This window comes from Notothenia coriiceps, unplaced genomic scaffold, assembly GCF_000735185.1.
Source record: "Notothenia coriiceps isolate Sejong01 unplaced genomic scaffold, NC01 NC01_scaffold00018381, whole genome shotgun sequence".
NCBI lineage: Eukaryota > Metazoa > Chordata > Actinopteri > Perciformes > Nototheniidae > Notothenia > Notothenia coriiceps.
In genome coordinates this window covers 1-10,912 of record NW_011351082.1, presented here as the reverse complement: position 1 = coordinate 10,912, position 10,912 = coordinate 1, and the positions used below count along the sequence as shown (strand labels likewise).

Here is a 10,912-nt window from a genome sequence, read left to right as displayed (position 1 = left end):
AGAAAACGTTACTGCTGCCAATTACTATGAAATAAGATAAAGATCATTCTAAAAATTCACAAATATTGCATAACAATATTAAAGGGAAGTTGACCGGCAACAGTAATGGGCCAATAGAACGTATCCGGACTAACACAATATTCGCCGTAAACCCATAATAACTTCTTAGTGATTACCATGTAGCTTTCAACCACTGCCATATGCAAAGGTACGACGGTGGTTTTCTTAAGTATATTATGATATTAATGAGCTGATGCTACTAAGACTGCTCTGCCTTCACACTTGTAATTGCTGCCAGATGACCAGAAGAGGAGAGCTGTTAATTAAGCATGTGGAACATGGCTGGCATAATGTTGCAAGGAAAAGTGGGAGTGAGTGTACATTGAATAACACAGATCAGGGTTTCCGTTAGCTGGTAATTAAACCGTTTTTTTAGCTGGTAACATTTATTTAAAAACCGGTAAATTTCAAAACCTGCCGGTCAACAATGGTCTGTGTAATTAAGAGGGAATGCTCCGATCGATTGGCCGCTGGTTATTATCGGCCGATATTCACTCTTAATAGTTTGATCGGTGCTCTCTATAAAGGCCGATCAGGAGAGCTGCATCTAATCGATATGGACATAAACGCGAATGAAGTATAACCGGACGAGAGAGAGAGAGAGATCAGATCAGCTGCTGGGTCTGACAGAGACACGCAGCTCTGCAGGATCACCTGAAGCTCCGCCCTTTGTTTAGCGAGCTGCATGAGAAACTGACGGGCTGTCAGGAGAGAGGGAGGGAGAGGGGAAAAAAGAGGATCCGTTTCTCCCGTGTTATTATTCAAAGTTAATGTAAACTTTTGAATAATGTACTTTATCTACTACAAGTAGTTTCTTTGAATGTAATAATTATTTTGTTTGTGGAAGCGCATCATTTATTGAAAAATGAATCTCAACTTTTTGATCTCGTTACGATTATAAACTGGAAGCAATTATAAAAAAGAGCCCCCAGTAACTGAGTTTTAAACATCAGCACTATCCAGTTCATAGTCCCAGTAATTACCTGCAAATGGAGAAAACTCTGCTACACAATTATTATTATTATTATTATCATATTTTTTTAATCCTCTGGAGCAGAGAGAGGAGCTGTGGATTATTGTTATTGATTAATGCATCTGTGTTTCTTAGGGTCAAAAACACTAAACTCACAACTTAAAATGAAAGCGTTTAGTTTATTTAATAAAAGAACACATGTTCAATGTGAAAAGTGACCCTAGATAGATTACTTCAGTTGCAATTTGGTGCTATTATATATATATACACATTTTTTTGTTTTATTTAAATTAATTTTAAAAAAGTGTGCCAAGACAATGGTAGGGGAAACACTGAGTAGTAATTATCAATGTGAAATTTGACCCTATAGATAACTTCAGTGCATTGATGCTCAATATATATATAATACACATCTTTTTCTCTGATTTAGAGTTAATTTAAAAAAGATGTGCTAAGAACAATGCTAAGAACACTGAAGTAGTAATTACTCAGAACTTAATAGGTAACTGTGTTTCCTGCTAGTTTTATATCTTGCAACTATGAGATCAAATGAATGAAACCTCTTAGTTAGTCGGTAATAGTTAAACTACTACACTGTTCATAATAAGTTTATAAGTTATGCTGCTAATCGAAGACTCAAATGCATTGTGGGCCCAATAGCAAAACAGACTATGTAACTGGATAGCGGATGTAAACCTCAGCTCGGTTGGCTTCTTTTTCCTAGTGCCTTCAGGTGAGCGTCTTAGCTGATCATGAATTGAGATCAGTTTCTTCGCTCTTCGTGAACATCCCACGCTGCTGCTCCGACTGACTACTATAATTCGATGTACCCGTGGGACCATATCGTCAGGGAAACTACTTGTGAGCCAGCCTCCGTAGGCCATCAGGCTATTGTTTAAACCGTTTCAGATCCTATGTGTTCAACAACACAGGAAGAAACGGGTCTGGGGGGTTGCGCCGTCTTAGTTTATGCTGGCAGCTCAGTCCTGCCTGCAGCAGTCTGAGCTGCTGATAAATGCTAAACGTCAATTAGCATGGCAGCTCTGCTAGAACCAGGTTGCTTTCCTACAGTCTGGACCATGGTGTTCATGCACAGTTTACAGACCTCTGACAGGGATGCCTCTGGTCATTCGATGTACCGCAGTTAGCAGGGGCTGATGGTGGAGTACTCATCGCATGGCTTCTTGGTTTCTCTGGGTAACACGTGATGGCTTATGCTCAGATCATCCGCGCTGCTGATGGTGTTGCAGATCGACCTAGATGGCGCTCGGAGCATCCCTAATTATTACCAGACATTTTGACCGGCAGGTTTTGAATTTACCGGTTTTTAATAAATGTTACCAGCTAAAAAAACGGTAATTACCAGCTAACGGAAACCCTGATCTGTATTCAATGTACACTCACCACTTTTTCCTTGCAACATTATGCCAGCATGTTCCACAGCTTAACAGCTCCCTCTTCTGGTCACTGGCAGCAATTACAGTGTGAGGCAGAGCAGTGAGGCAGCAATCAGCATTAATATCATAATAATACTAAAAAACCACCGTCTACCTTGCAATATATACATGTTGAAGTACATTGTTAACACTAAAGATTATTATGTTTATACGAATATTTGTTAATTTCTCATACTTTCTATTGCCCATTATTACCTCAACTACTTTTATTTACATATTTAGAATTTTAGAATGTATCTTATATATTTTCAATAATGGAGTAACTTTCCCGACATTCCACTGAGATAAATAAAGAGTTCTGAGCCTAAAGTTCCCATGCAGCCAGATGTCCATGAGCAATGCTCCAGATCAGGGTCAGCTGTTTGACTGCACACTGTTTCTCTTCTGCAGACATAAAGGCTGCAGCTGGGCTGATGGGCTCACTACTGTCCAGCTGCATGAAAGATGGAAAGGATGACGAAAGAGGTAAGTGCTCACTCACAGATTTCACTCTAATGAAAATAAATGACAGTACATTGTGGTACTGTGTAAATGTCATGTCATGATGAGGCAGTAGAAGTACCCTCTAATGATTGTGTGTGTGTGTGTGTGGTGTGTGTAGGGATTGAGCTGGACAAACTGGACGCAGAGATGATCAAGCTCCTGGCCTGGCAGAGGATCCAGCAGCTCTTCCCCCCCAAAGTTCCCAGCACTCCGCCCCCCCCAGCCATCACGGCTGCCCCCAAAACCCCAACCCCATCCCCCTGACCCCGAGGTAAACCGCTAACCTCTGACAATGAAATATAATGTGTTTTTCAAATCTCACCGCTTGATAATAAGAGTGTAAGGGTCTAAAGGACTTTTCTTGAAAGTATTTGTGAACTTCTTCCTATCAGGCCAGAAGAAGGTGCAGGCCAGAGCGGTGTTCTACCCCCTCACAGGAAAAGGAGGAGCTGTCAACATGTGCTATAGGACGTTATACATAGGATCAGGTAAGACGATAATCAGTTTTTGTTTTTACTTCATCAGATCACAACACAAGTTCTCAGGATCCTTTTTATTTAGAGCAGGAACTTTGATACCAACTGTACTGTGTCTATAGCACAAAACACTGGAAACAGGCCTCCAATCCTTGCTTCTTTTTTATTTTCGTTGCTGAATATTACCAATTTCCACATATTTTATCAAGTAAAGTTAAAAGCTGTTTGTATTTTGATCACGGGTTCCCAGCATTTTGCTTTGCGGGCTTGTGAAACCTTTCTGAGTAAAGGAGTACTTGTTACAGCTTGCACATTTATATGTCACCAGCCGTTCAGCCCAAGGGTGACATGGGAATGTTTGAAGAGAATGGAAGAGGTTCAACAAAGACTACGGGAAAATTAGACAACAATATAATTAATATGAAATAGACAAACTTGCAGAATGTATTTGGTAACCTCCCTGATGGTTTTTTAAGGTGCTGACATGGATGTGTGCCTTACCAACTACGGGCATTGCAACTACATATCGGGGAAGCACGCTTGTATTTTCTATGACGAGGTAAGTAAACTGTTGAACAATTACATTGGTGTACTGGACCATATTCACCATTCCTACTTAACACGGTACAAATGGTTTGTTTCTTTTTTAGAATACCAAGCACTACGAGCTGCTCAACTACAGCGAGCACGGCACCACGGTGGACAACGTCCTCTACTCCTGTGACTTCTCTGAGAAGGCCTCGCCGTCTCCACCCAGCGGCCTGGTGGCTAAAGTGCAAGGCATCATACGTACGTAGAACACTTTCTAACACTCTCAAATTGTGAAAGCTCTCCCAGTTGTTTATAATATAGAATGTATATTTTGGCGAGGCACCAGGGATAGAATCGAAACAATAAGTCAAACTAACAGTGTTGATCATGCTAACGTTATTATTTGGTTGGTAGCTGTTCTTAGCATTATCATCTGGATCTGGATGCTACATTTAAATCCAAACCAAAAGGGAGAGTATAGTGGTGTAGTTAGGATGTCATTTTGTAGGCCCCATAAGTCAGCACTGAAAGGGCTCCCTTGAGTAAAAGTAATGGGTTTTAGCATTGAATTTGTGAGATTGCAGAAAATAAGTTCTCCAATTGCCATCAGTGAATAGCTGACGTAATGCTATAAATGAAATACAGCCACATGATTTCACCTCAACACCACAAAGCTAAAGGCGCTAATGTTCCGGGGTGAGGCGATTAGTAATCTAAATGAGTCACTTGTTAGCAACTACTTTTGTCAACACACAGCAGCTTCAGTTATTAACAGCAGGGGTATTTGCTGACATATTTTATTTTGTGAAAACAAAACGGGTAAATCTTGTTTTAATCACAGACCTCATTTTGGGAATCCAACAAAAAAGTCATTCCAAAAAGCTACTGACTTTCAGACAAGCTAACCAGCCAAAATGCTCATCTGTGGGTTTTAGGACCATTTCCTGCACCGATAGTTAGGTTGTACTATCTGCCGTGAAAAAAAATACAGAAAGATGCGGAATTTAAGTGAGCCCAGCCAGTGGGGGCTCAGAGGAAAATGTTGTTGTTTTTCCCTGTATAACTGTAGTATAGTGTGAACACGTTTCCAAACGTCTCCTTGGGTTCTGCTGCAGGTCGCAGTAAGAAGCGCGAGGATGACGAGGGTCCCAGCTCCGTGGTGGGGTTGTTCCCGGCCGGAGGAGTGATGAGCAGCCAGCCTCAGGGCGGGGGCGAGCTGTCGTGCAGCTGCAAGGCAAGCAGCTCCAGCCTGATAGGAGGCAGCGGTGCGGGGTGGGAGGGCACGGCGCTGCTGCACCACGGCAGCTACATCAAGCTGGGCTGCCTCCAGTTCCTCTTCAGCATCACAGAGTTCGCCAGCAAGCAGCCCAAAGAGGAGCAGACCCCCCCTGCAGCCAGCTTCACCAGCAGCAGCAGTACCATAACTCCCACCTCCTCCACCACAACCTTCACACCCCCCCCACCCAACACTGCCACAGTGAGCAGCCCGTCCAGCCAGGATGAGACCGACACTGAGAATGCCCCCCCCCACCAAGTGCCCACACTGCGCCCCAACTCTATTCCATAACCTGCACAGGAAGTCCCTCCTTCCCTCCCTCCTTTTTGTTTTGCACCTGCCGAGTCACAATGAAGGGAAAGCTGCACAGCTGGTTGGTCAACAGGGAAAAGTTTATTTTTTCATTTTTAATGGTTTATATCTTTGCATGACTTGAAGTATTATTGACAATCTCTTCCTTTTTTTGAATGACTGACCAGTAACCCTCTGTTCACTTCAGACCGTTAGGACTTTGAGCTTTATTTACGCTCAATCTTTCTTTTGCCAGTATATTGGTCATGTATGGTGTAACATTATTTTGTCAGTCAGCCTATTTAGTACAAAACCTTTTTTTGTAGTATTGAATTCCATACATTCTGATTTATTTTGCTGCTTTTGCACCATAGGTAGCTATATATGTATGAAAACATACATGCTTATACACTATAATATGTATATATAATGTAAATATATATAGTTCAATGCCTCTCAATTGGAGAAACGTTGGATTTCTTGTACATTTACCATTTTTTGGTTTTTAACTGTACAGTTCATGGAATTTGTGATACTGTGTAGAGTACCGGAAGTTTTGTGATAAAGCTCGTTCTTAGTCTGTACTTTCCGTTGTAATACATCTGTAAATACTGTATCGTTTTAGCACTCATTTTAACATCTTGTGCAGCTCTGTATATAAGCACTCTTTGTCTGTTCTTGCTTGTCTGTTCAAACGTGTAAATACAGAAAGATTTTCTAAGAACAATCTCAACGGATTTGTGTTCGCTGTAATGTTTTTGCTTTTCAACACCTTAATTTCAGCATCAGGGGCGCAGGTGAAACACACATGGAGATGTCGGGTATCAGAGCTCTGGAACATTTGTATTTCTCTGATCAGGTGTTACGTATTGTTGTAGGCTGACCCTGAAGATAGGATTGTGACAAATGATTTTTCCATTGGATTTTGGAATCCTGGATCTGTGACAAACATGTTTATGATACCTACACATGAGGTTCAGAGGGATAGTCCTTCGTATTAACACCACTTTTGTTCTAGTTGAATTATAAATGCAATTTCAAGGAATAAATAATAATAATAATAATAATACGTTTATTTATTAAATAGCTAACGTAATCTATACACGTTTGCATGATCACATGTGAACAATGCTAAGCTAAAGGCTGCTAATGTTTGCCTTGATGTTTATCTACTCTCATTCAGACACTAGTTGGCAACTGCCATTATAAAGACACGTAAAAGCCTCAGATGCTCACCAGTGGAGTATTAACTGACACATTTCATGTTGTAGAACAACATTTAAACAATCTTGTAAGCTTGTGTTAACCACACATTATTTCAGGCATCGAAACAAAAACAAGAATATCTTTTTAGACAAGTGAACGGGAAGTTATGCCAACTCATTTCTGGGTTGAGGTGTGTTTCCTGAATAATTATATTAATACTTAATTATATAAGCCAAAAAAAATAGTAAAGAAGCCTGAGGCATGTCAAACAGTGTGACATGGGCCCCGTCTCAAGTCGGTTAAATTAAATCCTTGCTTCCCTCACTTGCGTCGTTTCCCTGTGTTTAGTCCCTCCCTCCAGGGAACCATGGAGGGACGCAAGGAAACCACGAGAAGCAGGGAAATGAGTTTTAAGAGCAATGGGACGTCCTTTCCTCCGGAGCGTCACGTGAAGCGACGTCCATTTGTGATGACGCCGCACAGCTGTTCGTCTGACAGCAGCTCTGTCCCCGTTATTTTCACAAACACCCCCACCACACATTTACTGACACAAACATTTGTATCATCTGTTGTAGACCCCAATAAATCAAATCAAATAAGAACTCGTTCTCTAAAAAGATAAAAGCCATTCTTAAAATGTATAAACGAACAATAGTTTGATTCATATTGATTAGAGTGCACAAAATAAATAAAATAATTCAGAGAAGAAAAAGAGATGTTATCTATCAAAACCCAGTTAGATTAACATTCATTGGATTACACACTTTTTTTGTTTGTGTGGATATGTAGCACATTAACATTTGAATAGCACTTAATGACTGACTGAATGGAAATGACAATAAATGAAAATATAAAACGAAAAAAGCGATCATGAAAATCATAAAATGATTTTTGACCACTTTGTTGTTCAGATATATCAAATATTTGTAACTAAATGATACATGAATTGAAACAAAACACAGTTTAAACTGAGGAGTGACTCTCGTGAGGTTCATGTATTTTCTTCACTCCGCTGGGAAACGGCTCTCATGTCAAGAAACATGACATCAGTGCATGCACTGCATCGTCCAATCAGTGAGCGATACACAGTAAGGGGGCGGGGCGAGTATCTGAGGATTTCATCGGAGGATGGACCGGTGGTTCCTCGATTATCGCTCCTCCATTATCGGTCCTCGCTCCTCGCTCCTCGAGGAAATGAAAATAGTCGACCTGAGACAGGGCCATNCCATATCGATTAGATGCAGCTCTCCTGATCGGCCTTTATAGAGAGCACCGATCAAACTATTAAGAGTGAATATCGGCCGATAATAACCAGCGGCCAATCGATCGCGATTGGCCGCTGGTTATTATCGGCCGATATTCACTCTTAATAGTTTGATCGGTGCTCTCTATAAAGGCCGATCAGGAGAGCTGCATCTAATCGATATGGACATAAACGCGAATGAAGTATAACCGGACGAGAGAGAGAGAGAGATCAGATCAGCTGCTGGGTCTGACAGAGACACGCAGCTCTGCAGGATCACCTGAAGCTCCGCCCTTTGTTTAGCGAGCTGCATGAGAAACTGACGGGCTGTCAGGAGAGAGGGAGGGAGAGGGGAAAAAAGAGGATCCGTTTCTCCCGTGTTATTATTCAAAGTTAATGTAAACTTTTGAATAATGTACTTTATCTACTACAAGTAGTTTCTTTGAATGTAATAATTATTTTGTTTGTGGAAGCGCATCATTTATTGAAAAATGAATCTCAACTTTTTGATCTGTTACGATTATAAACTGAAGCAATATAAAAAAGAGCCCCAGTAACTGAGTTTTAAACATCAGCATATCCAGTCATAGTCCAGTAATTACCTGCAAATGGAAACTCTGCTACACAATTATTATTATTATTATTATAGTTTAACTATTACCGACTAACTAAGAGGTTTCATTCATTTGATCTCATAGTTGCAAGATATAAAACTAGCAGGAAACACAGTTACCTATTAAGTTCTGAGTAATTACTACTTCAGTGTTCTTAGCATTGTTCTTAGCACATATTTTTTTAATCCTCTGGAGCAGAGAGAGGAGCTGTGGATTATTGTTATTGATTAATGCATCTGTGTTTCTTAGGGTCAAAAACACTAAACTCACAACTTAAAATGAAAGCGTTTAGTTTATTTAATAAAAGAACACATGTTCAATGTGAAAAGTGACCCTAGATAGATTACTTCAGTTGCAATTTGGTGCTATTATATATATATACACATTTTTTTGTTTTATTTAAATTAATTTTAAAAAAGTGTGCCAAGACAATGGTAGGGGAAACACTGAGTAGTAATTATCAAATCTTAAGAGGTAACTGTTGTTTCAGTTTTATATTTTGCAGACTATAGTGAAATCAATGAATGAACACCTCTTAGTTGTGGTAAATAGTTAGGGCTACTAAACTGTTTAATGTCGTTTATTGTTATGACTGCTATCGAAGCTCAAATGCATTGTGGGGCCCAATCAGCAGAAGCCTACTGTACCTGGAGAGGGCGATGTAAACCCCAGCTTGGTTGGCTCATGCTCCTGGCTGCCTTTAGGTGGAGCGTCTTTGCTGGTGATGGAGTAGGTGGGTTTCTGGTCGCTCTTCGTACCCTCCCCACGCTGCTGCTCCGCCTGGCTCCTGTGGTTCTGCTGGACCCCGTGGGGCCATATCGTCAGGGCGGTGGGGGTTGTTTTCTGAGCGCAGGCCTCCGTAGTGCCATCAGGCTCCTGTTTAACCGTTTCAGATCCTATGTGGTTCAACAGCCCAAGGGAAGGGGCCGGGTCTGGGGGGGTTGCGCCGGGCTTCAGTTTATGCTGCAGCTCAGCCTGCCTGCAGGAGTCTGAGCTGCTGATACATTCTAAAGGTCCATTAGCTTTGGGAGGCTCTGCTAGAGGCCCGTTGGCTTTCCTACAGTTCTGACATGGTTTCATGCAACATTTACAGACCTCTGACAGGGATGCCCCCTGGGGGTCATTCGATGTACCGCAGGGTTTAGAGCAGGGGGCTGGTGGTGGAGTACTTCCATGGGTTTTGGTTTCCTCTGGTGTAACACGTGATGGGGCCTTTTGCTCAGACACCCGCTCTGCTGAAGGTGTTGCTGATGACAGGGTGGGGGCCGCGGACAGAGCCTTCTGCTTTATAGAGAGGTGTCGCATGATGCTGCACTGGAGGGCGATGACATCCTGAAGCCACTGTTCAACAGCAGAAAACCATGTGTTACAACACAAGAAGCAAACATCAATCCTGTCCTAACAACAATATCATGTTTAAGCTAATATGATGCATCTGGTTTACCATCCTTCTTCTGATGAGTGTCAAAGTGTGTGTTGGTAAGACAAGCAATCACCATTAAAAAAAAAAAGTCAACTTTGTAATTGCCTTGTTGGAAAGAGCCAACATGAATGCTATAAAAGCTACATCATGGTAGCATAACTTCAACTCAACCATTTAGCTACTTGTTAGCCACCGCATTTTCAATGCCACATTGAAGCTTCAGAAATGTGTGGGGTATTTACTGATGTTGTAGAACAAAACCTTCAAATCTCACAAGCTTGTGTTAAGCACAGACCTTTTTTCAGACATCTAAACTGAAAACGTGTTCAAAAACGGTTGATTTAGAGACAAGGGAACCAGAAAGAGGTAAAAGTTTAACTCATTTCAAGTTTCAGGACTCATTCCTGCAGATCTCTATAAGCAGTGACAATCTCTTAAAAATGACCAGGCCAGACTGTGATTCACCAGGTCACTTATCAAAAATAAAATTGTTTTGTTGTCTGCTTACCTCCTGTTGGTCAGCCTCTGAGGTCAGGTGCTTTGAGCTGGGATGGGCTGGCACACCGCTACAGACCAGCTCCAACTGACGCACACCTGCAGGAAGCAGCATGGGGGGTGGGTTCTGGTACTGGGACTTGATGGCATCTGGCACCTAAATGCAAACAGTGATTATCAGTAGGGATGCACCGAATATTCGGCCACCGAAAATTATCGGCCGAAAATGGTTAAAAAGGCCCTTTTGGCCGAAAGGGTTCTAGCACCGAAAAAATATCACCGAATGTCAGGGAACAGGGTTACGTTGGTAAGCCAACGTGTTGTTGTGATGACGTAATCAAAACACGGCGCGCGACCATGCTCGCGGCTGGCTCACAGCCAACA

The 10,912-nt window shown here is 41.7% G+C and overlaps 2 protein-coding genes across 2 annotated transcripts; one reads left to right on the top strand and one right to left on the bottom strand.

The window, feature by feature from the left end:
* The first annotated feature begins 2,376 nt into the window (after nucleotides 1-2,376).
* LOC104950999 (PHD finger protein 12-like) lies at nucleotides 2,377-7,119 on the top strand. Its single transcript, XM_010777626.1, has 6 exons — nucleotides 2,377-2,955; nucleotides 3,092-3,244; nucleotides 3,366-3,461; nucleotides 3,926-4,008; nucleotides 4,100-4,238; nucleotides 5,096-7,119. Exons 3-6 carry the CDS (start codon nucleotides 3,431-3,433, stop codon nucleotides 5,545-5,547), a joined length of 705 nt encoding a protein of 234 aa, XP_010775928.1. The 5' UTR covers nucleotides 2,377-2,955; nucleotides 3,092-3,244; nucleotides 3,366-3,430; the 3' UTR covers nucleotides 5,548-7,119.
* A 1,919-nt stretch (nucleotides 7,120-9,038) lies between these two features.
* On the bottom strand, nucleotides 9,039-10,716 carry LOC104950998 (PHD finger protein 12-like). Its single transcript, XM_010777625.1, has 2 exons — nucleotides 10,542-10,716; nucleotides 9,039-9,951 (listed from the first exon to the last, which is right to left on the bottom strand). Exons 1-2 carry the CDS (start codon nucleotides 10,641-10,643, stop codon nucleotides 9,238-9,240), a joined length of 816 nt encoding a protein of 271 aa, XP_010775927.1. The 5' UTR covers nucleotides 10,644-10,716; the 3' UTR covers nucleotides 9,039-9,237.
* Between the last annotated feature and the right edge of the window lie 196 nt (nucleotides 10,717-10,912).

What these genes read in the sequence shown, in the direction of transcription:
- LOC104950999 (XM_010777626.1), top strand. Translation starts at nt 3,431, where the DNA reads ATGTGCTATAGGACGTTATACATAGGATCAG. An exon ending in GACGTTATACATAGGATCAG is followed by an intron (nt 3,462 to 3,925) that starts GTAAGACGATAA and finishes TGGTTTTTTAAG; the next exon opens with GTGCTGACATGGATGTGTGC. An exon ending in CTTGTATTTTCTATGACGAG is followed by an intron (nt 4,009 to 4,099) that starts GTAAGTAAACTG and finishes TTTCTTTTTTAG; the next exon opens with AATACCAAGCACTACGAGCT.
- LOC104950998 (XM_010777625.1), bottom strand. Translation starts at nt 10,643, where the DNA reads ATGCTGCTTCCTGCAGGTGTGCGTCAGTTGGAGCTGGTCTGTAGCGGT. An exon ending in CAGAGGCTGACCAACAGGAG is followed by an intron (nt 9,952 to 10,541) that starts GTAAGCAGACAA and finishes GCTGTTGAACAG; the next exon opens with TGGCTTCAGGATGTCATCGC.